Genomic DNA, 27,936 nt, shown 5'->3' with positions numbered 1-27,936 from the left:
GTAATCCACCATCTTTATTTTCCAAGGTTTGTGAGCCTCTGAGGACAGGAACAGGGAGGTGGTTTCTCAGTGTGCCAACTCTTCCACCATGGGGCTTGGACTTCATTCCAGCCTGCTGGGAAGTTGCATCTGCCTGTAGGGAGGGTGGTTGTGTACCGTGGAGGGAAATCAGTCTGGACTATGTATTTACCATCCCCATTGATCTGCATTTAGAGCAAGAGACCAAATTGCTTGGAATACCACTGCTTGATGTGGTGCTCCAGCTCTGGGGATATGTGTGTCATGGTTAGCGGGTGTGCTGGTCTGTGTGGTGGCCGTTGGGTGGGCTGAGCAGGCAGAGACCTGACAATGAACAAGAGGAGAGTGATAGGACTGCTCTCTAGGTGCTGGCTATTTGCTGAATTGGAAGAAAAGAGCCTTTTGTAGCCAAACACCAGGCTTGCATTTCCTCCCACTCTGTTCTGCAAGAGCAGAAACTAGGTCACATCCAGCCTAATGCCTGCAGAGGTACATTAGCTCCATGTGCTTCCTTGCTTAGTGCATGGGAGCAGTTCCCTTTAAGTTCCTGGAGAGTGGTTCTGCCACAGCACAGTATTTGAAAAGGCTGATTTGCTTAACTTTCCCAGTGCTGTTTAGGGAAAACAGTAATGATCAGGAGAGGACATGGGGTAGTGCTAACAAAAGTTTTTATCTGAAGACCACCACTCTTGAATCCAGGTGGGTAGTGACCAAAATGAGGGGTTTTTTTTACCATTTAATGGCTCTCCAGGGACACATTGAAACAAATGAGCTAGTGTAAATCTAGTTTCCAAAAGGCTTTTGCATCACAGAGCACCACAGCAATTACCACAAATTGGTAGTCTCAGCAGAGAAGCTGAAGGCTAGATGAGCAGAGAGACCACAGTCTTCTCTTAGCATTTGGAGGAAAGCCTCTCTGCATTAGATCTAGGGTGTCCTGATAACCACCAGCCTTCTCAATTAGGGATAAACAGGAATTTGATTTCTGGGGTTATTTGGCAGCTTTTGCTTAAAACCTTCACATAAGTAAAGGTTAAAAAACAGAAGGGCACATCCTTCTCTGAAACTGGGAATGAGCTCTGTCCTCCATCTGTAGGTGTTCCCTGGACACTGCACACGTGGCTGGAGTCCTTGCGCACGTCCTTCCAGCAGCACAGACGACCCCTCATCCAGTGCTTGCTAAAGGAATTCAAGTCCATTCAGGAAGAAGAGTACACAGAGGAGCTCATCACACAAGGGTTGCCTCTGATGTTTGAGATACTGAAAGCCAGCAAGGTAGGATAAGTTGTGCTTTTAAAAGAAATTAATCTCATTCCCATCCCATAAGACACAAAGCTTGTGATACTGTTCTTGCCCTGCTGTCTCAAAGCTTGTTTAGACTGTATAGGATTTATATTACTTGTACTACCTATCTCAGGGCTTTTGTGCTTATGTTAAAAACACACAAGCTAATCACATCTCCTGCTACAACAACTTGATACCGATGCTTAACAATAAGCTGGAGAGACAACAGAAGCTGATACATAGTGGTGAAATTCAAGTTAAAAGGGTCGCTGCAGCACGGCAAGAGATGTTAACCAAACCAGTGCAAGGAGTAGCTTGTTTTAGAGGACTGTACAACAAAGCTAATTTTCATGTTTGCTCTGGATTTCTTTAACCTCTCACATGACTTTCTCTTCCCTTAATGTGGTTGTTGGACTCTTAAACTTGTGGGGAGACTGGTTTCTACAAGCATAGAACAGAATAATACTTTTAAATCTTCCTTGTGAGTGTTTGTACTTGCAGCCTCCCCAGATTTGTGCTTTCAGGTGACATTTTCTTAGCCAGATAAATCAGACTACAAAACCATTTGAGGGGGGTACCACTGGGTATACAAATATAATAGCAAAAAAGGCAGGCAGGCAGGCAAGGAGAGGAAAAATGTAGTGAAGGATGGATACTTCTTCTAAAACTCATTATAACCGACAGTCTCTTCTTCTCTGCTGGTCCTCCTGGCAGTCAGTGGCTCCCAAGCAATACCCAGCCAACTTTACTGTTACCAGAAAATCATTTCAGTGATGAAAAACACAACAAAGATTTTATTGATGTTCTTTTTTTGATGTACCACGATACATGTTGGTATGGTCTTCTAGTTGTTTAACTGGGAGGTAAGCAACATTTCTCACCCAGCTCTGTGTCTAACAGCAATTAAACAGCAAATTTTAGCACCTGCCTAAATAATGAGAAAAAGGCTGAGGTCTTGATACAGGCACTCAATAGTAAAAGGTTCCAGATTTAGTATAGGTAGTGAAAGCTTACATGGATTTATTTCTTGTATGCAAAAGAGAGCTTGGCCTGTGGTAGTCCCATTTGTTCCAGCAATTGTTCTGATTTTCACTGCCACAAGACTTCCCTTTGGGACTAGTTTGTATTGCTTGGGTATTTATGGGGAATATTTGAGATAGCTTTTAGAAAATCATTCCAAATCCTAGGATTTGTAGATTTCTTCTACTGAACTCGCTTGGGTTAATCTATGTTCATCCAGAAACTTGCCAGCAAGGTGCTACTTGGTTTGAAAGCTGGTGTAAAACTAATCGTATTGAAAACTTAACGGAGATTAAGTTTAGGCCTTGTAATCTAGGATGAGAGATGGCTTTAACTGCTTTTCTCCTTGGTGCCTCAAGCCAAGGCCAAGGATCATTGTTAGAATAAGTTATTTACATAGGATTATACCTCTGGGACATGTTACATTGAGTCTTCCATAACCTGTTGTAGGACACCTGGAAACAAGACTCCTACTCCCACTTAAAACTTAAAGTGAACTTCAAGTAGAGGGGTCGAGCAAATGAAGTATCACAAAACCCCCTACATGACCAAGAAGAAATCTGTGTTGATCTTTATTCCTGCCTTTGGGCCTAGGGGAGCTGCCTGTCTTCACTCTTGGAGCATGCATATTCACAAACACACACATGCACTGCTTCATATTCTTAGGCAAATAATGAATCATTCTGGGACAGTGTAAGAGTTTACAAACTGTCTGGAAATGGCATGAATTACTGCAGCAGTCTTGTCCAAATGGTCTCTCACAGAGCTCTCCCAGACAGAAATGAGGACAGACTCTATGCAACCCTTTGGAAGAAAACAAAATAAATGCATTTTTTTGGAGAACGAGGCAATAAAAGTTCTCCCTGGTCACTCCATAGAAGGCAGCTGAGTAAAGCTGATACTCAGAGGATCTTCTCTTCCCCTTCTCTGGAAGGGCTGAGAGCTGAAATTACTCTTCATGTATAGCCACCAAATGGAAATCTCCTTTAAGAGGTGCAGAAGGGCTGCAACAGTGGTTCACATCCCTCTTTTGACAGTAAATTGTGAAGCTTTTTGTTTTGCAGAGCTGTGCAGAGAGGAGCTTGATGTGCCTGCACAAGGACATCCATTTCCCTGTGGGCTGAGAACTTTGAGAGACTACGACTCACTAAACTTCACAGCCTGGCCCAGTACATTTCCTTAATGAGTTTTTCAGCACAAAAAGTATAAAATAAGCAACTTGACTGATGTAAAAAGTGACGTCACATTTACTGTCTATTATGATGCTCACTATATTTTAATTGTGTGGCAGCCTGCACCTAATAGAAATGGCATTGTGCATTCCTATAAATAGTTCAAACTATCCCATAATCTCAGAACAATTTAGAAATATTAATGATTTGAGGCATGGAAGATCTTATCTTCCTGTAATGAACAGGGAAACTGAGGTAATTAAACAGGGAGGTTCTCAATGCCTCATGAAGCAGCAGTCCCAACCTCAGATGCTGATGACAACCTGGAAAATTTGTAATTTGGTTGATTTGGCCAGAAAGGATATTCAAAAATTCCATAGAAATACAGGGCAGGTCTCAAAATAGGAAGCGTGCCTTCTGTCCCTGCCTTCTATTCTGCACCGTGGGACAAAATGTTCTTGCAGATTCCCAAGCCATGCAGAAAGGCCAGATACTACAAAAAAGTGAAAAGATAAAAGGAAAAATGACCAATAACTACAAGAGCATCAGATATAACTTAGCCCTTTTGTCTTAGGGATGTATTTTTAAATGCTTGTTCCTCGAGGGTCTGGAGGTGAGGGTTTCTATGGTAGCTCTGCCACCAGCCAGCACTGTGATGTTGGTGTCCTGCAGGGTAGCACTCTGTTCCCGTTTATGTGCTGGGATGCTGACAACAGAAATAGAAAGAAAAATAAAATTTGCAGAAGTCCTGATGCTAGAACACAGAATGGCAACAGAATTTGGCAGGACTGCTGAGCTGAAGCCCTTAGTTTTATTGCCTCTCTTCAAGCAGTGAAATAAGTGGGGAAGAGCAGTGAATAGATTGCACATTGGTTGTTCACTGCTGCACTAAAGCCCTGGAGGAAGACTTCCAAAAGGACAAATGAAGGCTTGATACCCGGCTCCTGGTGGCTTCCAGCGGGATGGAGCACTTTTATTCCTTTTCATGCCTTTTAATGTCTTTATCAGCTGCACCATTGAGAATTGGATGGAGTGGAGAAGTAGCAGGATTTCCATGCTGGCAAGGCAGAGCTGCGAGAGCAGGCAGACAATTGCTCTGCACTCACTCCTCCCACAGAGGAGCTGCTGTCATGCAGTGAACTTGGGTCATTACCAAACCAAAGACCAGAGAAGAGGTACTCCAGAGAAAGTAGCACCAGTGGAAAGGACATGGAGAGCTCTTTTTAAGACACCTTGCTAAGAGCAGGCAAAACTCAGACTGGGAAAGCTCTGACACAAAAAATGTCAATGATGTGGTTATGGATTTGAGCTACAAGACAAGGAGGAAAGGTGCTGCCATTTTGGGGTGGATTGAATCTCTGTGGCACACAAGCTCAAATGCATAGCTTGCTAGAAGTGGTTTGGACAGGGCTGCATGAGGCAGAATCCAGAGAGATGCTTCTGGGGATGAATAGCCCTGAGATAGGCTTTAGCTGTGGCATAGAGCAGAGCTGAGTCTCTCAAAGCTAAGATGACACAGGACTTCTTATTACAGAAGAAGGATAGGAACATGCAGCCAAATTTCTGCCTGTCACAATCTGTGTTGTGTTCTTTGTGGCCTGGGGAAACCCCCAGGCATCTCGCTGGTAGCTCCCCTTTGCCTCCAGATGAATTTGTTTGCTTTGCCTGAGCTTGGCTCTGAGCTGGATTGCCCTCTGGCCCATGTTAGACTATAGTTGTGTAAGGAGTGCATGTGCTTGAGGGCTGGCCATGACTTGGAGATTGCATGTCTCCAAATAGAGACTTAGAAAACAACTACAGGAAGGCTGCACCCAGTTCTGTGTGCTTGTGGTACCTTAGGTAGTTCTCACAGGTCAGCTCTTCAGGGTTTGCAGAGAGGTTCTCATGAGGATAACATGTTCAATGTGTGGGATACTTTTGTCCTGTATCTGTGAAGATCCTGGAGCTGCTTCAGCTTGATCTTGACATTTCCACAATCTGAAAGGAGAGCAATTAAACACATCTGCCCTTTGGAAGAGGTTGGGTTTATATTTCCTCTTTAGAGCTCAGCATGAGCTTGAACTGTCATTAAAATCACCCAACTCCATCCACAGAGATAAACCAGAAGTGCTGCTGGTAGTACCAGGTTATGAGCTGGGTTCATCCATTGCTTTTTCTGCCAACAGCAGTTTACATCAGATTGTTCTTGGCCTAGTTTTTTGAGGGAAAAAAAAATACAATCTTCTGTCTTACAACTTCCTTCCCTGCCTCACGGTATGGACAAGGAGCTGCTACTTGCCATTACTTCAGATTCATTCTGGACATGCATCGCTGAAGTATGTGTCTTAGTCCCCATGAGAGTTGCACACACATGCTGAGGCATTATCTCTCTGACAGTGGAGGTGCTACACACCAGGAAAATTTGGCTTAGGACTATGAATATTCCTGCTAGTGTACTGTCCACCACAAAATCAACTTGAGAAGTCATGGGAGGCATCCTTCATCCCTCAGCTGAGTTCTGCAGTGTTCTCTTCATCCTTCCCATTAGATTCTATCAGTGACAAGATAATTTATTTTATAATGTAGCCCATTAGCAAGGTGTTGATCCCATACACAGGATCTTGTTAGTCTGGCATGGACAGTTACTGAGAACAAGTAAAAATTTGAAACAATAACTACCTTTCAAAATTCCAAAGGTACTCAGACGTATGGGTATCTTGAGAAACCCAGCCTATGTGATTTAAAAGCTAAAGTACTTTTCCAGCAGTGACTCAGGCACATGGAATTAAAAAAAATCTCTTAGAAAATAAAGTTTGGGCTTTTAAAAATATATCTTTTCAGAAATAGCAGCTTGTAGCCTCTGTCACAGATGTAGTAACTACTGGGGGGAAAAATTGACACTCCAACGAACAGAAAGTGGTGGGAAAGTCTAAAACACCTGCTCTGTTGCAGCAGGATGTCCAGAAGCTGAAGACTGAGATGAGCACCCCATTTCTTTGTTGCTGTGGTCTTTTTGGATTTAATTCCACTGCCACAGGTGGATTCAGCTTGTGTGTTTGTTCCACAAAGTCCAGGTACAGTGGCCAGCAAACATCAGCTTTCCTTTGAGGTCTGTACCTCAAGGGACCTAGAAAGTGGCACTGGAAGATGTAGGAGCTTGAAAATTTCCCTTTTTGTCCCTTGTTTTGTGATGGGCTGAAATCCATATTTTAGATGGGCTTGAGTGACCCTGTGTTTTGCTCTATGAAGGGAGGCTGCCTTGTTCTGCAGCGAGGGTAGTGGAGAGAGGTGAACCCTTTATAGTGATCATAGTCAGCTCCTGAAAGAAGGCCCTGTCTTGGGAGAGTACTGTGGATATTTCTGTTGCCTGGAGATGGATTAGGAAAGATCCCTCTATGCTGTGTGAAATTTTGCTTTCTTGTTAAACTGCTTTTCAACAGAAAATTGAGGGGTTTACTGTAATGACAAGTTTCATTAAAAAATTCTCCATGTAATACTTTTCCTTTCTTGAAAATATTAATACCTGAAAATGGAATATTTTGGTTGATGGCTTAAATACTTCAACTGAAGAAAAATGTGGACTTCTGTAGAGGAGACAGGCACACCAAAAATAGCACTAGAAGTAACCCTCAAAAGCTCCAGGATGCTTAAGTGACCACTTCCAGGTTTCATGGAGTGGCTGAAACCCTTCTGTGTGTCAGCGAGGGCTCAGCTTGTTCTCAGTGATTTATCTTTTGGCTGGGACTTTGATTGATTTCATAACGCAGGTTTCACTGTTCTCAAGTAATTGCAGCTATCTGTAACATTGCCTGTTGTCATTTGTAGTACTTCTGTGTCTAAACAGTTCAGAGTAACCAGGAGGCAAGTTATCCACACATGTACATCGTGCATTCTCCATGTGAGATGGGAACACCAGGTACTGAGCAGCATGTTAATAAGAGACTGTTAACCCTGTCTTGTGTTTTCATAATGCAGATTCAGCTTTGTACTAACACAGGTTTGATTATTTTTTTTTTCCCCTACCTCTGTCTGCCTTCTAAAATGTATCCCTGCCAGAGGCAGGAGCCATTTCTTCATTTACAATAAATAAATGCCATGGATGTGACACCTGCCCTTTTCTGGGCTCTCACCCAGGGATTAGACTGTGCCCGGGGATCTGAGCTTTTTACATACAATGCACAGCTGTGATATAAAGAGCCTTTTGAAAGGGAGCCTTGGCAGCTTTCCCAGAAGCTAACTGAAGGGTCCATTTGTGCCTTACCTGTGATTAATTCCTTTCCGTTTGTATTTGCAGTGGAAAGACTTGAGCCCAGCACTAACAAAACCTGTTTTGTTACGTAGTTCCCTACCTCTAACTGTAGCTCCAACCTCTGGGGCTTCCCTACCTTTGCAGCTGTTGACGAATATTAATTGTGTTTATGCTGCTTAATCATTTAGAAGTGACCCTGTAAAGTGGCATGTAATCAGTATTGAGGTAGCTGGCAAAAGTGAATTATGCTGTGGGTCTATAGCGGAAACAGCTAAGCAAGGATGGAAAAGGTTCAGAGAGATGGCAACAAAAGTCTCACAGAGTTTTGAGTGCTGCAAAAAGGCCTCTCTATTAGTCTTTATTGACTCCCTTCTGGGAGGAGGGAAGTATTAACAGAGAAATAAATCAATGGCATCCTGGTGTGTCATGGAAGAAAGCTCATGGATGAGTCTCCAGTGAGCCTGAGGTATCCTAAGGCCTCACTACTGCTGGAAGAGCTGCCAGAGGCACTTCTGCTCTGCATTTAGCAGAGAACTGGGTTGTTCCAGAATCCACAGGACCAGAGAGAGAAAAGGTACCTTTGCCAGCACCCCTGTTCACTTGGCAGCATGGTTTCTCTGCCTAGGGGGAAGAGAGGTGTAGTAACAGGCAGACACCGAGCCTAGAAGAATAAGTGGGATTTTTCTGCTTAATATGGTGAGCTTTTGTTTTTGGAGCCTTGTGGTAGAGGAATTAGGTAGAGGGCCTGGCACACTTAGGTTGGTTAAACAGGCATTAATGGGGCTGAGCTGGTGAGGATGACATCAATAGAAGAAAAAGCAAAGTACTGTGGGGGGCAGCCATGTGGAGGTGGTGGGACATCTATAGGCCAGTAAGGAGAACTAACCAAAGGGGCTTAAGCAGTCCAGAGAGATGTGGTGTAGGAATGGGGAAGCCTATGAAAAAAAGGCATCTGAAGCAAAGCATAGTCAGTGAAGAACAACACTTTAGCCTAACTGCTGAATCCAACCCAAGTTTTGCCCTTAGGAGCACTGCCACCCAGATGGCACATGTTTTACCCAGGTACTGGAGAAAACTGTTTCCCAGTTGTGTCCAGTAACTTGTAGGACCACATGCCAGAACGGCTAGGCTGGCTTGAACTAGGTTAAGTTGGAATGAAGCAAGCCCTCCCAGGGTATGTGCCTGAGCCTTTCCTGACTACTGCCATAGATTTTCATCAGATGGACGTTCAGGTGAAAACACTCCTCCACCCTCTACCCAGGTCTTCACCTTTTCAGATCAATCTGCTAGTCATTTCTTCTCCAGCACTTGAAGAACTTCAGCTTTGCTTCAAAAGAACGTATGAATTCCCCTCACAGTTCAAGTGTTTTCACCAGGAGTGGGGAATTCCTTTAGATCTCTGCTGAAGAATGCTTTTAAGTCAGGAGACCACTTGTATCTACAAAGCAGAGCTGCTTGATCACCAACCAACTCTCTGCTGGAAGCACTGTCTCCCTCAGAAGATTCACTGTTGTTCTCTGTTCCCTCTTGTCTATCTGTAAACTACCCCATGGCTAGGTAAATATTTTTATTATATCTTATGCCAAGCTTTCTTCCCCCTCCTGCAGTCAAAGATGCACATTGGCTGCCTTTGACTACAACTGAAAGGAAACTGGCCTTGCTCCAGATCTCAGCCTCGCACATCCTGGCACAATATTTTCCAACATCAAACTACAGCAACGGAACCTTTGGTTTGCTCCTCTTGTGTTAATATTGCTGCCCACAACTGCTGCAGCGAGCTCTTACAGCTGTTCTTTCATAGTCAGTTAGTAGGGTGATAGGATAAACAGGAAAGAATTATCTAGCTTGGTGCTTAAATGGGATGCTTATGGTAACCAGGGCAGCTTCTGAGCTTCCCAGTGTGGACACTGTGAAAGAGAAGGTCAATTAGGGTGGACAGGTCCTGCTCTCTTCCAGAGCAATGCTAGTGTCCCAGGTCATGGACTTCTGCAGTTCTCAGTTGCTTCACAGACAGCCCAGCCCAACCTACTTCAAGAGCAAGATTTGGCTTTAAGACAATTTTTTTCCCTATCCATCCAATCGCAGACAAAGCATCCCTTTTCTCTCTCCTCTGTGCTGCCTCTTTCTGCCTCATTTGTTGGTAAAATCCAGTAGAAGCTTTGTGGGGAGCAGATCAGGGCCACAGCCCTGTGAGCCTGGCTGTGTGCAGGGTGGTGTGGGAACTGAGCTTTACTCTGATATAATAACTCACCACTGCCCTCCCCGTGTCTTGGGGAGAAACCTTGCAGTTTGTTAGTGATGACTCTAAATGAGTACATGTTTCAGCTTTCTAGCCAAGAACATTTTCTGGCCTTGTGGAAGCTTGAAGTTTTAAGTATTTAATGTTATCAGTGGAAGTCAAAGGTCTCCAACCTCCTCTATGCCAAATGAGATCAGTGTCCTGCATCAGAGGTTTGAAGCTCTACAATGCATCAAGCCACTGTCTGTCTGATGATCCAAAGGTCTCTTTTCTCTTTGTCCTATCTTTGGTCTATGTATCAGGGTTTTTAAGCATCTCTCAGGTAAACATATCATTTCTTGAGTTAATTAGAGCTAAGTTCACACCATTTTTTTCACTGACTTGTGGAGGTCAGTGAAGTGTCTTTATAGTGGTCTTGAATCTGTACACCACAGGGTTCGTGCCCCATTGGAGACCCAGGGAGCTGGAAGGACCTCACCTGTGTAGGCAGGCTCCCTTGTCTGCATGTGCAACCAGTTCATGTCTCCTGCCTGTGGGTGGGTTTGGCTGGCTCTTCCCCAGTCTCCATGCACCTGGATGTCCCAATACACTATGGCATAGCTTGGACTGGCAAGTCAGACCTCAAACTCCTGGCTATTGACCTCGAGCATCTCATTAGATTTTCCATCGGTGCATTCCCACAGGCACCTCAGAAGGACATGTGATGTCTTTCTTTGTGTATATGTGTGTTTTCAAAAAGCTATTGCCAGGCACAGCTGTGACTGGGACTGGTGAGTTCATAGATTGACTAAAACCTCAGTGGTATTGGTATAGACAGGACCTCTACACCCAGGCAGATTTGAAAGGGAGCTGTCATAAGCTATCCTCTTTAGCGCAGCTACTCTGCTCTGTTCACCGCAGGTAAAGGTGAACATTGCTCTTCTGATTATGCCTCTCCTCTGCAGAAGCTTCCCTCTGCTCTGAACCACAGAATTATCCTCATCCTCTGTTGTATTCACTGACTTGTTAGCATCTGCTCGATCCAACTGGGAACTGCCCCGCGGTAATCAGCATATCCCTGGACGCGCTCCTCCCTGGCTGACTCAGTCAGCAGCAGTGCTTCGGCACAGCCCTTCTGAGCAGAGAAGCAATTGCTCTTTCTGCCCTGTCTGTCTAGTGCTCTCCCCACCAGCCCTCCTGGCAGCTGAGTCACTTCCTTCTTTAAATCTGGCCTTAAATCTTCCTTTTCTCTTCACTCTGTGATTCACTCTCTTTGTGAAGTACTTTGCAGAGCTCTGGTACTCAGAAGAGAACGATGCTCCTGGTACAAAACATTCCTTGTCTCAGAGCCACAGCAGTGAGTCCCTCTCTGAGGGCTGGTCCCTGCACCATGCTAAATGGTGTCTTAGTATCAGCATTTCTCTTATCTTAGCATTTCTTTCAGTGCTACATCTGACGTGTAGTGATAGGAACCAACTCCTGCCTGTGGGCGAGTGTGTGAATTTCCTTTGACATCAGCATATGCCTGTGAGGCACTGTGCTCTACCCTTACCCACCCCATTTGATTAGGTACAGTTAGGAAGTCGTTACAGGATCCCTGCCACTCCTCCTCATCCCTCATAGGATTTAAGGAGCACTGCTGTTAGAACTGAGTTGAAATATTCTCAGAGATAGGAAAGCTTCAATTTCTGCTCTGTAAGCCTGGACATATTTTTACAGTATGACATCTAAACTCAAATTTTTATATTAAGATGATTTTTCTCCCTTACCTGCTTATTTCTTTGTCCTTGGACCCTCTCATATCTAAGTGCCTTGCCTTTTCAGAGTTCTGTGGTGTGAAAGGGAATCGCCAGCCAATGGGGTAGTTAAAAGGTGTCATCATGAATTAGCCACATGACACCACTGAACTTGCTAGACCTGCTCTGGTCACCAGCAGAGAGCGAGATGAAATTTGCAAAAGCTTTTAAGTCTTGCTTTTGGCTGTGACTTAGGTAGTTTAAGCACTAAGTCCATTTCACTATCCTCGCACTTTAGGCATACAAATACTGAAGTTATTCAGTAGGTACTTAGGAGCTAATTAGGAAACTGTAATCCAAATGCCTTGCCCCCAGAGTCTGGGCAGAAATGGGTAAGGCCAGGGACCAGACCTGGTTCCATAAAGGTTTGGTGGCTTTCTCAGGATAGGATGTCCAGACTGTTGCCAGCAATATAAGAGCACATTAATGAAATACTTGGGATTGAACGAGGGTCAGTGTTGGACTGTGAAGAATCAGTCACTCTGCAAGGGAGGGTTTGCCTGCAAGACTGTTCTGCTTAGAAATACACACAGGCTATGCAGCTGTATCTGTTTGATAGCTCTGGGTTTCTAAAATGTAAACAATGCTCATTTTATAAAGAGTGACAAAAAGTAATTTTCCAGTATGGTAAGTCTGCTGATGAAATTCTGTCACTATTGTAAAGAGGTTTTGTTTCTATGGAAGAGGCAGGGACTGTGGAGTTTGTTAGGAAAAGGAGACCTCTGGTCCAAGGAGAGGACGTTTCATTTCAACTGATTCCTACAGGAGACAGTGCAATCAAGTAAATGAGAATTGCAGTTTCTAACAAACACTGATAATCCCAAGCTCTGATTTTTAATAAAGATTCGGCAATCACAGTCTTCAGCTTCAAAACAGGCAACTCTTGAGAATAACCTAGCATCTCCTTTGCATACAGAGCTTACATGCATATATTTGTTTTCTTTTGCTTAGAATGAAGTGATCAGCCAGCAGCTCTCTGTCATTTTCACTCATTGCTATGGACCCTACCCTATTCCAAAGCTTGTTGAAATTAAGCGCAAGCAGACCTCTCGCCTAGGTAAGTGTCGCTTGAAGATACTCTTTGGTTCTTCATGGACAACTGTGGAAGCCTCTGGCATGTCTGGGTGCTTCAGGGGAGCACATGTCAGTGAAAAAAACTGAATTTGAAAGGCAGAGCTAGAAAAAGGAGGGTCATCAGTTGCATTAGAATAGGACTGTAAATCTGCAAAGATTTGTCTGTGTTGCTAATTAGGCTGGGATCTGAGCCTGGGGCTCAAAGCCAAATGTCTGTCGGCATCTCAAACCTCTGTTGCTGGCTGCGGGTGATGCCGTGGTGGCACGGCGCTCCCGGCCCTGCTTACAGATCTCAGATTATTTCAGTGTCACCAAGAGAAGACCCGAGTGCTTTTCTAGCACTCTGTTCCCCTTGGCATGAAGACTTCCCCACACAGGTAGAGGGGTGTAACATGGTATAAAGTTGTGCAGGGCCTTCTAGCATCTGTTCAGCTTCAGTTTGCTTTGGGTAGCAGAGTTGGGGGGCTGTGCCAGCTCCACACAGCAGGGACAGCTGCCTGTCATGTCAGCAAAGGTTGTCACAGCTTCAAAGCTTTGAATTCCCTTTGTCTGAACTCCATCTAGCTGTCTGGGGGGCTTCTGTCTCAGGCTGTCCAAAACAGCTTTATGAGCTTTACTTATTAAAAACAATATCCTTTTACACTATTATCTTCTTTTGTCAAAAGACAAAAGTATTCTCTACATTCACGACCTTTTCCAAACTTAAGTTATTAGCTTTTTTTTTGCCTCTTCTTTATATGATTGTAGATCCCCATTTTCTTAACAACAAAGAGATGTCAGATGTTACGTTTCTGGTGGAAGGAAGACCATTTTATGCACATAGAGTGTTGCTGTTTACTGCATCACCAAGGTAATATATAGAGACAGTTCTCATTTTTAACAAAAACAGAATTTGCCTTTTTGTTTTTCTTTGCTGATGTTAAGATTCTTTGATGGGTAGTGGCCCACTCTTGAGATTTTTCCTAAGCCAAACATCTAAACAGCTTGTTTCTGGTTAATCTTGAGGACATTGAACAAGTTCCCACCCAGTAAACAATCCATGCAACTGACTTCATTCCACTGAGGGAGGCACGTTTGTGTGGGGTTTGTGACTGCATCCAGCTGTTAATCATGGAGAAGTCTTAATATTTTGATTCTTAATAATAATTTATCCTGTGAGTGGCTAAATCCTGTCTTGCATTGATGTAGACAGTCTCCAGGGGGAAAAAAAAGCAGCTACCACACAACTCATTGATGACATTTGGCATTTTTCAAATAAAATTAAATAGCTGTGAAACATATCCTGCTGTACCCAAAGGCAGTATTTATAGTCTGTTCACTTTGCTCAGAAGGCTGGCCCTTGGGTTACCTGCTCAACTCAACCTTAAAGTTGCTCACAAACTTTGTATGTATGCAGCTTTATAATTAAAGGTGTGTTTTAAAACCAATTTAGCTGGCCCTTCATAAGAGCTTGTTTCAAGATGTGGTAAGGACCAGCCACAGAATTTATGTAGTTTAAACAAAGTGGGAATTAATGGGAGATGTGCTGCCAACCTACAGCACAAAGAGATTTGCATAAAGCAGCTGCAGTTATCTGATCCTGCCTTCAATTAAGGAATGGTTGTTTTGGTTTAGAGCTTATTGGTGGAGGTACAAATGCATTCCACACTCCAGCTTTAAATCCACTAAATGGTGTTCCTAATAGAATTTGACATTAGTAAAAGCAAATCAGATGTTATGCATATTTTAATTAACAAGAAGAAGTTGTGATATGGAAAATGGGATCAGATGGTCTTGATAGGTAAGCCAAGCTTTGTAGTACCACTAGTTGGTCAGAGGAATTACCAAAAAGAAAGAGCAGATGTTTCTGACAGCCCATTGCCCATTTTCGCCTTCTGATCAAATGGGAATATCTGGTTTGGAGAAACAGATTGTTTCATATACATAAGTCTCACATATACATAGGTCTCACATAAATCTGCAATTATTAATTTAAAGTTGGAGGTTTTTCCTGAAACCTGTTTCTGAATTTCAGGCTTTGATAATCAGAGAAGAGCAACCTATCCCTTTTCCTCTCCTGCCTCTTCTTAGACAATTTTATTGAGCCTGCATAGAAGCATTGGAAGTCTCAGTGTAGTTAATACTATGTTCCAAACCATTTTTTTAAGCAACATAATGGACTCAGACCAAAATTTATCTCCTTCAAAAATGAGGTGTGCAGTTTTTAAATGTTGCAAGTCTTCCTAAAAGATTGCATTGCTGCCAAGAAAATAATAGAATAGAATAGAATTAACCAGGTTGGAAGAGACCTTGGAGATCATTGAGTCCAACCTATCATCCAACACTATCTAATCAACTAAACCACGGCACCAAGTGCCCCATCCAGTCTCTTCCTAAACACCTCCAGTGATGGTGACTCCACCACCTCCCTGGGCAGCCCATTCCAATGGGCAATCACTCTCTCTGTGAAGAACTTCTTCCTAACATCCAGCCTAAACCCCCCCTGGTGCAGCTTGAGACCGTGTCCTCTTGTTCTGGTGCTGGTTGCTTTTTTTTTTGCTTTTGTGACGTGCATTGTCACAGATTTTGAGTTTCCTATGTGCATTTCATTCTACTGGGACTAGATGTATTTTTCCAAAACTTCAAATTGAAATTCCTAAAAGAGAAGCATCTTTCTATTTGATTTGAACTTTGTCAGTGTCTAAATCTTGATGTTTCTCAGTGACAAATCCATTCATTTCAGTATCCTGTTTCTGCAAGAGCTGATGCTGTCCTTCCACTGTGCTGTGCTTTTTCTCAGGGATAATTGGGCTGGTATTATAATCTCACTCCTTTTTGTTTAGGTTTAAAGCACTGCTGTCTAGCAAGCCCTCGTCTGATAGTACTTGTATTGAGATCAACTATGTGAAGTACCCCATCTTTCAGGTAAAGTCAGCTCTTGCACTGAATTTGAATGGAACGTGTACTACCAACATGGTATGTGCCCTATCCAAATTAGTACCTGTGTATTTGGTAAACACAGAGCTCAGAACAGCGGTTTCATGAGCACAGGCTTCATCTCCATTCATACACTAAGCTGCAGAGTGCTATTGATAGCAAATGTTGTGCCTGACCAGATACTGTAGCATGCATTTCACTGACATGGGCTATGCAGGCAAAGCAGTGCATGGTAGAGCACCTGATTCTTTTTTCCCTTGTTCTCTCTTTCTGTATTTAATTGACAGGCTTGGAAGAGACCCATTTTGTTTCTTTCCCTAGCAGTGCTGTACAATCAGATTTTTGCCCTGAAAATACAAGTGCTTGCTTTCTGTATCTGTAGCATATATGTGAATATGCTTCCCTTTATTTGAGTCAGAGCTCAGACAGTTCCATGTATTATTGACTGTTACGGCTGCAGATAATTCCCAGCTGCCTACAATAGCTTTAGGCTTGCTGAAAGCTCACTGCAGAGGGATCTTAGCTGGCTTGTCTTACAGTGCAAAGCTTCCCCCACTCTTTCTCATCATCCCTGCATTGCATTGCCACACAGAGCTGGGTGAAGATGGGGGTGCCATTACCAGGGAAGGGATAAGGGAATAGTCATTCTATATCAGTAAGGTACTGAACATACTGGGAAATACATTGAAAATTCAGAATAAATTAATCTGCTTCCTGCAAACTATGTGGAGCTCACACAGTCCAGATAATGTAGCTGGCGAGGGCTGGGATGTTAAGACTACCTGTGAGAAGGAAGCATTGAACTGTGTGCAGCGGGAGAGAGTAACAAAAGGTATCTTGAAATCAGGAAGTTCAGGCCACTTTTATCTACGAATCCTTTGTGGTATTGAAGAGCCTCGGGTATTGTCTGCAATCTTTACATCACCCCCCATTCCCTGATGTCTTGGATTGCTTTTTATAAACACTGCTTCTGTTTTATTGCAGCTGGTCATGCAGTATCTGTATTATGGAGGTGCAGAGTCACTCCTGATTAAAAATAATGAAATCATGGAGGTAAGAGACATTTATCTTAATTGCAGGGGGTACAATGCTAAGGGAGCTGTGTACTATTCACCCAAGGGCACAGGGCCATTGGCCATGGCATGAGCACTCCTGTAAGAGCCAGCAATGCCTCACCCAGAGTGCACAGACTGTCCACAGTCCTGCAGGAGACACTGAGTTTCCTTCTTGTCCTGTCGTGGTAACTTTTGCCAGTATGAAGCTGACTGTCCAAGAAGAAAGAGTAGAAAAATTATGATCATCAAACAAAGGAAGTATGTGAAATAAAAATATCTAGCTAAATGCTTTGAGAGGCTCTTTCAAGGTAAAGCCTTTTGGATGCAAATTCAACCAGGCAGATGAGGTCCTCTGCTCCAGCTAGGACTGTCAGCTTCTCTTTGCCACACTCTTACTTTTGGTTTATTAGCTCAGGCTTACATATCCGTGACCCTCTCAGCAGCATAACAGCATCCAATTTGGTTTCTTGTTTGGGAGAATTCTTAGGCATGTACCAGGCTTTAACTGTGGGGAAATCCCACTGGAGTCACAGCTCAGGTCAATTTCAAGCACAGAACTGTCCAGTTTTCTAAATAAAACCTGAAGTTGGCTCACTGCTTGTAAAACACCCAGTACCTTTGTGCCTGTTTGCAAAAGCCAAACCAAGCCAGCCAGAACTGACTGAGCCTTCAAGTGTTGCCATACATCCATTACCTATATGGATGTTGCCTTCTTCCCAAGATTGTCTACTGTCATTTCCAGCTATGACCAGTCTAAACAGAACTAGAGATATTTGAGCAAATTCTTGATAGTCATTCAGGGAGTTTTCCTGTTAACAGTCATCAAATTATGGCAGTTAGAAATAATACAGGATAGTAAATGCTAAAGTCAGAGCTGCTTAAATAGCTGCTGGTGAGCAGTGTACATCACTTAGCCTGTCCCTGTGACACTGCTCTCTGCTGCATACATGTGAGTCTTGCCTTTTACCAAAGTATGGCTAACCAAAGATTGGGAGCTACTCCTCCTTGGAGTACAAGTGGCCAGGGTGAATCAGTTCTGATGAATACATGGACGTCTGTATGAGCCCTGCAAGAAGCCAGAGGATGGAACTAGTCGGGACTGAAATTAACCCTCTCCGATGCAGGTGGTGGATTTTTAACTCATCATACCCATGCTGCTTCCTGAGCTTTATAGGAAAAGCTCTAGGATTCTTCAGTTTCCTTGTGGTTTTGAAAGAAGCTCCTGAATTTCTAAACCTTTCTGAAATAAGGAATCTTAAACCAGGCAGCGCAACAGCTTTACGAAGATGTGTGTATTATCACCTAGCCTGTTTAAAAGCTTCTGCTGCAGTTCAGCTGGCTGCTTGCTCTACTTTTGTGACATCTCAAAACTTCTGTGACTCAAGAATGTATGACTGATTGATTGATCTGTTGATAACAGATCTGGGCACGGTTCCTCACTGTTTAAAGTAATTACAAACCATCACGTGACTGCTCGAGCCACAGAGGCAGCTGGAATAGGATTTGGCTTTATCTTCCAAAACTACATTTAGCAACTTGCCTTGTTACAAACATGATAACAAGAAGCACCAGAAATAGTCCACAGAAATCTTTGCTGCAATTCATAATTGGGGCCAGCTGGCTGCTATCACATCAGCACTGCAGATTTCCAGCACTTGGATTTATTTATGGGATTAAAGCAGAGTTTGCATGGACTGCATAGGAGAAGTCAGAATAATGGCATGGATGTTTCAGGGTTTTGTTTCCCAGTGCTCCTACCTAGCAGCATAAAAACCCTTTTGGGCTTCACAAAATAGCTTTTTGTCATGCAGTCCTGGATGATAAATGTCAAAACACCTGAACAGCTTGGCCTAAGAGATCTGGGTGGGTTTAGAGAAAGATACCAAGCAATGAAGAGCCCAAACCTGCTTCCTAAGACAGAGCAGAGACTGAGAGACAATAACCTACCATAGAAAGACACAAAATTAAATTCCCTTTCCCTGCTGTAAAAGGACAGAAAGAAGGCAAAAGACAGACCTCTTGGCACTACTGAAATCAGTTGGAGAACTCAAACTTTAAGCTATTGTCACTCCACAGGCTTCAGGCTGTGCCACAGTGGTGTGCAGAGATTGCAAGGCAGCACCAGTCCATGTAGTAGATCCACAGGGTGGATGCAGGGCCAAAGAGGGAAGTCATCTTGAGTTCTGATGGCAGGAGAACCAGGGTAGTGCAGCTTAACAGACCCATGACACCAGAATGAGTGTTAACTAGGCAGTGTTTCACACCAAGCTAGTTCCCACCCTTGCATTGTGTCCAGCTGTTTACCCACTCCTTGGAGTAAGGTGGAGCTAGACTGTTTCAGTGGCCCAAACATGACCTTACTAGTACTTACAAGCTATAGCAAAGAGGATCTAGAGATTTGACTCCATTTCCTTGAGCCTGCTGAGGTAACAGATTTGAGGTTTATTGCCTCTCTATATTTTTAAGACCATCCAGGATGATTATCATCATCTGGTTTGAAATCTTCTATACTCCTGGTCCTGGCCCTTCTGTTGACATCTGCACAGTCAGGCCAGGTGCTGTGTTTCAACCAGAGCTTGGGGAATGGCTGAACAGAACCTTTTTTTTTCCTGGCATTTAGTTGCAGATCCCTTCTTCCAGAATCATGTTTACAGACTCCACAAAGACTCCAAGCTGCCATTTCTTTTTTTTCTCTCTCACACACTCCTTTGACCCCATTCCAAAGTCACCACATGGGTCTGAGCAGCCTGTGGTGGTTTCTCCATGCACAGGTTCCCAGAGGGATCTAGAGGGGGTTGCAAAGGGTTGAAGCAACCAAGCAACCCTGTCATTCTGACTGTGAGGACTTTCATGCTAACTGAAGCAAGGACAGAGAGAAAAATAGAAGGAAATGGTAAAGAAGCAAGCTCCAATTCTGTGTCACTCAGCAGTTTTGACTATTTTTTTTCCCCTTCCCTTTTTTTTTTTTTTTTTTCAGCTTCTTTCTGCTGCTAAATTTTTCCAGCTTGAAGCTTTACAACGACACTGTGAGATCATTTGCGCAAAAAGCATCAACACAGAAAACTGCGTGGATATTTATAATCATGCCAAGGTAAAAATAACCACAGGAGCTTTTGTGCTGCCTGTCTGTCGTCATGCTCCTCGGTCTAGCTATATGATAAGTAATGATAGCTTGTGATTCGTTTAAGATTTGTCATTTACTGGCACTGAGTGGCTGATGGATACCAAGTAGAGTGACTAAATCATACAGTGTAACAGCATCCACGGCAACTGCTCGCCCCTTTCTCTTAAGTGTTTCAAACTCAATTTGAGTGTATCACCATGGGGCAGACCTGCCCCTTAGAATCATAGAATCAATAAGGTTGGAAAAGACCTCAAAGATCATCAAGTCCAACCTGTCACCCAAGACCTCATGACTACTAGACCATGGCACCAAGTGCCATGTCCAGTCCCCTCTTGAACACCTCCAGGGATGGTGACTCCACCACCTCCCTGGGCAGCACATTCCAATGGCTAACGACTCTCTCTGTGAAGAACTTTCTCCTCACCTTGAGCCTAAACTTCCCCTGGCGCAGCTTGAGATTGCATCCTCTTCTTCTGGTGCTGGTTGCCTGGGAGAAGAGACCAACCCCCTCCTGGCTACAACCTCCCTTCAGGTAGTTGTAGACAGCAATGAGGTCTCCCCTGAGCCTCCTCTTCTCCAGGCTAAACAATCCCAGCTCCCTCAGCCTCTCCTCGTAGAGCTTGTGCTCGAGGCCTCGTGGCAACTGAAGCCGCTGATAGATTCCTCAACAGGAATCGCCTGACTGGAGATGACCTCTCTCTTTCATCTTCCAAGCTGCATTTTCCCATTACATTTTCCTGTTTCCTCCTACCTGAAACCCACTGGGGTGTTATATGCAATGCAGGTGACAGCTTGTCAATATTTAAAAATACCACATTGTCAAACTGCAGCACTTCCAAGCTGTGCAAAGATGGTAATGAGGGTTTTGTCTTGGAGAGGAGAGCAGATTCACAGCTTCTTATTGGAATCAAATTATTTACTTAGCTTCTGAGGGGGCCTAAGTCATTAAAGCATGGCATTTTTCGACCTAGAAAACCTATTTTCACTCTTTGATGGAGGTGGTTGCCACATTGATTAGTTTCAGTTTTTCTCCTCCTCTTGTGTGCTTAGTAGTTAGACTTTTAGCTGGAAGATGGAAATGATACACAACTAGTTTCAATGAAATACTTCTAAAGCATTACTTTTCCCCCCATAAGTTCCATGGTTTATATGGAAGATAAAATGGTGCAACGTGACATGGAGGTTTGATTGAACACAGCAATCCTGCAGATTGCTCCAAGCCCCTGCAGATCTGGCCTCCGCTCCCATCATCAGCTGTTTCCTACAGAGAGTAGTAATGTTAGGTGTTGATGTACAGATAAAATGGACTCAGTATTTGAAATAGCATAGAGTTCCATCTCTAAGCTGAATAAGACATGAGGTGTATCTTCAGGTCCATTTATTGTAATAGGGAAAAAAATATAAGCAATTCAGGAATTGCTTGAAAAGTACTTATCTTCTAGCTGATGTGGGAACTTCTTCATTTGTATTACTGCTACTGAAAGTTAGATGAATCATTTTGTTTTAAAGTCACACACCTCTTTTTGAACTGTGAAATGTGGCTGTTATTTGCATCCTGTTTGAAGAAAGTTCTTAAATGGAGCTATAGACTTGAGGGACTTGTACACTCCTGATGCTGGGACTAAACAAGCCCTGTGGCTAAGTCCAGCTCCTGGCTAAATCCTTGCCTGCAAGTTTTTTATGCCTGCAGCTCCCAATGGCACTGGGAGTAGTGTGCTTGAGAAAATTTTATGGCCAGGGTCATGTTTCACTGGCATGGGTAGTGCATTGCAGAGGTAGCCAAGACAGCTGTGAATGAAGTCTTCACTTCTGGAATTAGTTAAGCTACATCACCCTAGAGCTCTGCATGGGCTAATTTTTCCTGCTTTCAGTAAATTACCAGGGCCAAGCTTCATACTGCTATAGCTAGAAGGTTTCCAGGACCTGAATGTGCACATTTAAGGTAGTTCAGATACCTCTTTCTTATGCTGTGTGCAGGACAGAGAAGACGTTTTGCTTCCAGTCTGTGTAGTGCATAGGTGATCAATCTGAGCGCAGGTCATTCTGCCCAGAGTGGTCCTGTCACACAGTAGCTTCATCTGTTTGTTTTGTGAACATGAGATAATGGTATGTGATGGAAGTGGCCAGATGGTCCTGATGAGCCAAGGGAGCTCACAAGCAGTTCAAGCTCAGGTTGCTTGCCAACTGTCTGATGCCTTTCCACCTTGCTCTCTGAACTGTGGAAGAAGGTTGTGTTAGACCACAGTGATGATGGGAATAAGGTGAGCAGGCAATGAAGCCAGGAACCACCACATCAGCCAAGAGGAGGTTTTGAGTAATTTACTCTGGTTGGAGGTACCTTTTCTAGTCCTTGCTACTTTGAAATCTCACCTGCAGGAACTTGGGCAATGAAACCTGCCTTTCCAGATGGGGGTTTCTAAGCAGATTGGCCCGGAGACATATGGAGAGAAGTCTTTGTCATCACAATTGAGAGAGAGATAGGATTTGGTGAAAGTATAGCATGAACTGATTACAGATTTGGGGATCTGTCTGTGGTGAGGGCATAAGTTGTAGACCAGTGTTTAGCAGAGTGGTGAGCTATGGAAAAGGAGCTATAGGAACAAAAGATTGAGACCCTGAGTTAAAGAGATGAAGTACTGATAGGAAGATGAGACAATGTGGACTTGGTCACATTGACAATTTAAAAGCTCAGTTGAGAGCATTGAAATCATCCATGGCATTCCTATGGGCTTTCCATTCTTAAAGCTGCAATGTGGAATCATAGAATATCAGATTAGAAGGGACCTCAAGGATCACCAGGTCTAGCATTTCTTGACAAAAGCACAGTGTGGACAAGATGGCCCATTACCCTGTTCAATGTTAGGGAATTCATTAGATCCCTGGGGAGATCATTCCAGTGGCCAATTGTTCTCATTGTGAAATATTTTCCTCTTGTGTCCAGTTTCAACCTCCCCAGAAGAAATTTGTACCCATTGCCTCTCATCTTTTCCATGTCATTCCTTCCAAAAAGAGTCTCCATCTTCCTTGTGGGCACCCCTTAAATACCAGAACATGGTGATGAGTTCTCCCCTAAGCCTTCATTCAGGAGAGACTTGATGGGGTGCTTGGTGCCGTGGGTTAGTTGTTTGGGTGGTGTTGGATTGGTTGATGGGTTGGACGCGATGATCTTGAAGGTCTCTTCCAACCTGGTTTATTCTATGTATTCTATGTATTCTATATGTATTTCTCAAGACCGAACAAACCCAGTTCTCTCATCCTTTCCTCATATGCAGCTTCCCAGTCCTCTGACCATCTTTATGACCATTTCCAGCCTGTCCACATCTTTTTTGTATATTAGGAACCAAAACTGAACACAGTATGTCAGGTGTGGCCTGACAAGCACCAAGTAGAGTGGGCTAATGTCTTCTTTATCTCTGATGGTGAAGCCCTTGTTGGTGCAACCCAGCATCACGCTGGCTTTCTGTGCTACAGCAGCACACCAAATTCACTCAAATTCACTCAAATTGAGCTTGCTGTCCCCTGGGAACACCAAGTCCCTTTACACAGAGCTGCTCTTCAGCCTGTGCTGCACTCCTGAATTATACTTTCCCAGGTGCAAGACCTTACACTTGTCTGTGTTTAACTTCATAAGCTTCTTGTTAGCGCAGTCTTCCAATCTATCCAGCCATTCCTGCAGGGTGGCTTTCCCTTCCAAAGTGTCTATTTCCCTACTGGTATCATCTCTAAACTTTACCAAGGTATATTTGGTACCATCATCCAAATCACGTAAGATATTTCAGTACCATTGAGCCCAACATGTACGAAGGCAGTCATTTAATTAGTATCACTTTAAGGGTTTCAGTTTTCAAAGCCTTTGTCACTGTTCTTTACTTCCTGAAATAAATTAAGTAACTGGACAAACTGAATTTATAACAGTGATTGATTAGTTACCTCCAGATACCAGCTGTGTTTTACATAAATGCTCCCAAACTCCCAACAAAATCATTCACAGTTTCAAGTGCATGCCTAAAACACTTAGCACTTGCAGAGATTGCAGTCTGGGCCTCAGAAGAAATCTGAAAAGGAAAATACATTATTTTCTCAGTCTTGTGAATATATTGAAGTAATGAATTGAGGTGATTGGTGTTTCAGAGAAGAATACATATTCACACATACACTGTCACACTCATAACTAGATGAAAACTTGCATGGCTTGAAATCAAGTTAAATTAATTCATTTTCCTTGTGAAGACAGGTCCTCCCTAGCCCTAATCTGGGTTTGGGTTTTTTTGTTGTTTAGCAATTTTCATTCTTAGTTCTGAATGTGAAAGGGTGGTGATAAGCAACACTGCCCTATAGTCGTTCCAGTCTGGAACCAAAGCTATGCACAGCACTTCTGGCATTCAGGCTGCACCTCACTGCCAAAAGTTCCTCCTTTACTCAGAGCTCAGACCCTGACACAGTGTCCAGCATAAGGGAAACACTGACAGCCTCAAACACTTGCTCTGCAAGCCTCCATTTCTCCTCCAAAGATTCCTCAAACCATGAAACTTTGCATGAGAGGTTTCTGCAGTCATGTGTCCCATGCTCACCAAGGTTGTCATTCATGAAACTTGGTTTGTTGTTTCTGTCCCCAAACCTGTAGCTTTAGGGTACAACTTCTAGCATGAAACCACAGGTCTGGTGAACTCTGTGGTAAAACTCCCACCAATTTCCAAAGTAGCAAAGCCTCAGCCCCTGGAAGTTTGTTTCCATAACAACCAAGGCTTTATAATGTGAAATGGTGACCAGAATCACCAGCATTAAGTACTGTTTGATTAACTCCTTCCCCTCCATGCCTATGTATCCATCAGCATTACTGTACCTGTCTGAAAGGCTTAACTTGTGTTACTTGTTTGCATGCAGCTCTTACACACTGTATTTGCGGGGATGATTATCTTACTCTTATTTCACTTTTTGTAGTTTCTTGGAGTCACAGAACTAGCTTCCTATTGTGAAGGCTACTTTCTAAAGAATATGATGGTCCTCATTGAAAATGAAGCTTTCAAACAGCTGTTGTATGACAAGAATGGAGAAACTTCTGGTCAAAATGTACTACAGGACTTACAGAGGACGTTGGCCACGAGGATTCAATCGATTCATTTGTCTTCTTCAAAGGGCTCCATTGTGTAAAGCTGAGGAAGACAGTAATCCTCTAATAAAGACCCTGCAAGTGAAGTCTGCTGTTGCAGTCACGTTAAACCCATTGCAGTTGCTTAAATGACTAAAAAAAAAAAAGTACAATTAAAATATTCTACTTTGCATCCACATAGTTCTGTGTTGGCCAAAGGTGCTGTGCTGGGGTTGTGGCCCTGCTTGGATGAGGGAATACAGAAAACAAAGCTTCTCTGTGTTTTTGAGCAACTTGGGTACAAGACTATCCAGTGAATCGCTGTTGTACTCAGATTCTGAACACGTATGTGTGATGGTGGAGCTCGATGCCAACAAAAGCTGGAACTCACATCAGTGAACAGCAAAAACCCCTCCCTGCCGGAGCGGTGGTGCCGCTGAACACCTGAATTGACCGACAGATTACTTAAGGTGGATTTGTTCCAGTGTTACACATTTGAGAACTGTATCTATCCCAGCCTCCCTTGTCTCATGCATTTAAGAAATGTAACAACTGCTCTTGCTGTCGAGCAAAGATCGACTGTGTTAGAGAGTGGGTAAGACTGCTACAGCTAACGAAATCTACTGGCAGATTTTTAGGGGTGGGGACTTTTTAACTCGTTCATAACAAATAATGGGGTGGCCTTGTAGTTTCAAAACTATTTCTTAAGCTTCAAACTTAATTTTCGACAGAGCTGTGTTGGAGAACCTATGTAACATGATTTGGGTTGGTTTTGGTTTGGTTTTTTTTTTAATGGTAAAACGTTCCTTGTGTAAACGTACATATGATCAGTTTTGCTTGTATTCTTTCCTAGGGTGGTATAATCTTGCCTAGCAGGCTATGGTTACACCAAAGAGGTACATTACCCAGACTATCTCTAATATACAGTAGTGGGGGTGGGAGGGGGCAGGAGAACTGCATGCTACTCATGATTTGGGGTTAAAAGCAATGACAAAACTCCACATGCATCTGCATGGTAACTGTACCTGTGAAATGTTACCTTCGTGCTTCCTTCCCCCGAGACAACTGCAATGTTACTTCTCGTCAAACCTCGTGTGTGGAATCGGCAGCTTTTTTCTTCCGGTGCGAGTGGTTGTGGTGTGGTGCCCTTGGAGACCCTTCTCAAGATGCTGATTCCTGTTTGTTACAGTGAAGGGATAGTAGCAGACCTTCACTTCAGTAACGTGTCAATACTTAGCTACTGGCCAGAGGTTGTGTCCAAGTTAAGAGTTTTTAAAATCATAATTAAATATGTACTGTAAAACGATTTCTCACTGTATCCCGAGGATGTACAGGTAATGCTACGTGGGGTGGTTATCTACATGGGGTGGGGCAAGGGGTGTGAGCTGATGTTAAAGCTTCCTTTGTTATGCAGCATATTGTTAGCAAGACAAATCTGCTACTTGCCACAACATTCCTGATGCTCTGTCCCTGAAAATCACAGCAAGAAGGAAGCAAAAATGTTGCCTTCCTCATGGCACAGTGACATTAGTATATTTGTTTTCTAGCATGCCATTCAGAAATTGTGCCAAGTTCACAGGCCTCAGAAGAGTGCGTGTTAACCCTTTGTTCTTTTGCTGCTGTGAAGGATCTACGTCGAGCGCTCTGCCACGTTGATAGCTTTTGGCGTGCTCAGAGAACAGTTTTTGGCTTTAGTTATCAGCGTGATAGGAAGCTGGCTTATGACTGAGGTGTAAACCCTCCAGTGTCTTTGGTCTTTTAATGTCTCTATAGTTTCTGCAACGAGTTACAAGATGTCTAAGCTGTCCCTAATGTTGCACATCAGTCAGCTGGACTTTTCGGTGTAGTAGATGTTCTCAGGAGGTGTTGTCTGGAACATTTCTGAGTGAATGCTGCGCTCTTAGAGAAGCGAGACCGTGGTTGATGCAACAGCAACACACAGGGGTATTTGTCATTTGGCTTCCTCATCCAAGGAAATATCTTCCATGCCACTGATAGCTGCACAGATCTCACCTTGCAGCTTCGTGGTTTAAAACGGCAATGTTTTTCAAACAGTAGTCAAGATACTAAGATTCTTCCCTTGGGTACATGCGTGGTGCCCAACAACATCATCGAAAGCTGCGTGTGCATATATCCACAGGCATATCCTAGCTTTTTCTGGGATATATGCCCACAGGTATACATGTGAATTGGCACTCTGGCATCTAATGTGATTATGATAGCCACAGGTGTTGCTCTTTTGTTTCTAAGTCAAAGTAAGGGGATGATAGTAGAGTCCTGGTTGCACAGGCTACCCCAGGAAGGTAACATCCTCTGAGCATTGGGGGACTCATTAGGAAGGAAACACTGATAACTCTGTGCTAGATGTTCTTCTGATGAGAGTATCTGTGGTAATGTTCATTGGTTTTGTTTTGAAGATAAAGGGCTTAATATGTCCTTTGGTGGCTGTACATGAACTGAGTGGTCACCATGTTTGGGGATTCAAAGGCAAGCATAAGCCAAAGGATCCAGTGACAGAGTGCAGCTGCCTCCAAACACTGCACAAGTCTGCCAGCAGTGCTGTCTTGCCCACGCATTCGTGTGCCCCCTTGCACCTTCAGAGGCTTGTAAATCTGGATGGCTGATCACAACAGAAAGCAGGGCATCACTGCTGCTGCAAGATTTGCTTTGCTGGTGCCTAGCAAGTGGTAGAAGAGAACATGCCCCAAAAGTCTATCATTCAAAGCTGTTACAGGAAGGGATTGTAGCTGTTGATTTATAAGGGAATAACTTTTGCCTGTCAAAACACTGGTAATCCCAAAGTCATAGATGTACAGCTGAAAGGAACTTTAAAAAAAAAAAAAAGAATCATGACTTTCAATTATTTTTTGACCTATGATCCCCATCACTTTTGCCAGCAAAAGAGCCAGCCCCTGTGCAACCCTGACATTAATTTCTCATGG

At 43.5% G+C, this 27,936-nt stretch overlaps 1 protein-coding gene across 3 annotated transcripts in view; it reads left to right on the top strand.

The window, feature by feature from the left end:
• The window catches only part of ABTB3 (ankyrin repeat and BTB domain containing 3), a 174,820-nt gene extending 148,490 nt beyond the window's left edge, over nt 1-26,330 (top strand). For all 3 annotated transcript variants that reach the window (XM_054167886.1, XM_054167885.1, XM_054167884.1), the window contains 7 exons: nt 1,115-1,293; nt 12,688-12,793; nt 13,558-13,660; nt 15,633-15,714; nt 16,711-16,779; nt 19,759-19,872; nt 24,847-26,330. In XM_054167886.1, coding sequence (XP_054023861.1) covers nt 1,115-1,293; nt 12,688-12,793; nt 13,558-13,660; nt 15,633-15,714; nt 16,711-16,779; nt 19,759-19,872; nt 24,847-25,056 — 863 coding nt within the window. In that variant the 3' untranslated portion in view covers nt 25,057-26,330. The remainder of the gene's footprint in view (nt 1-1,114; nt 1,294-12,687; nt 12,794-13,557; nt 13,661-15,632; nt 15,715-16,710; nt 16,780-19,758; nt 19,873-24,846) is intronic.
• The last annotated feature ends 1,606 nt before the right edge of the window (nt 26,331-27,936 follow it).

The sequence above is a fragment of the Dryobates pubescens genome, chromosome 15, assembly GCF_014839835.1.
Source record: "Dryobates pubescens isolate bDryPub1 chromosome 15, bDryPub1.pri, whole genome shotgun sequence".
Taxonomy (NCBI): Eukaryota; Metazoa; Chordata; class Aves; order Piciformes; family Picidae; genus Dryobates; species Dryobates pubescens.
The sequence above is the reverse complement of the archived record's forward strand: the minus strand, read 5'-3'. Positions and strand labels throughout refer to the sequence as shown.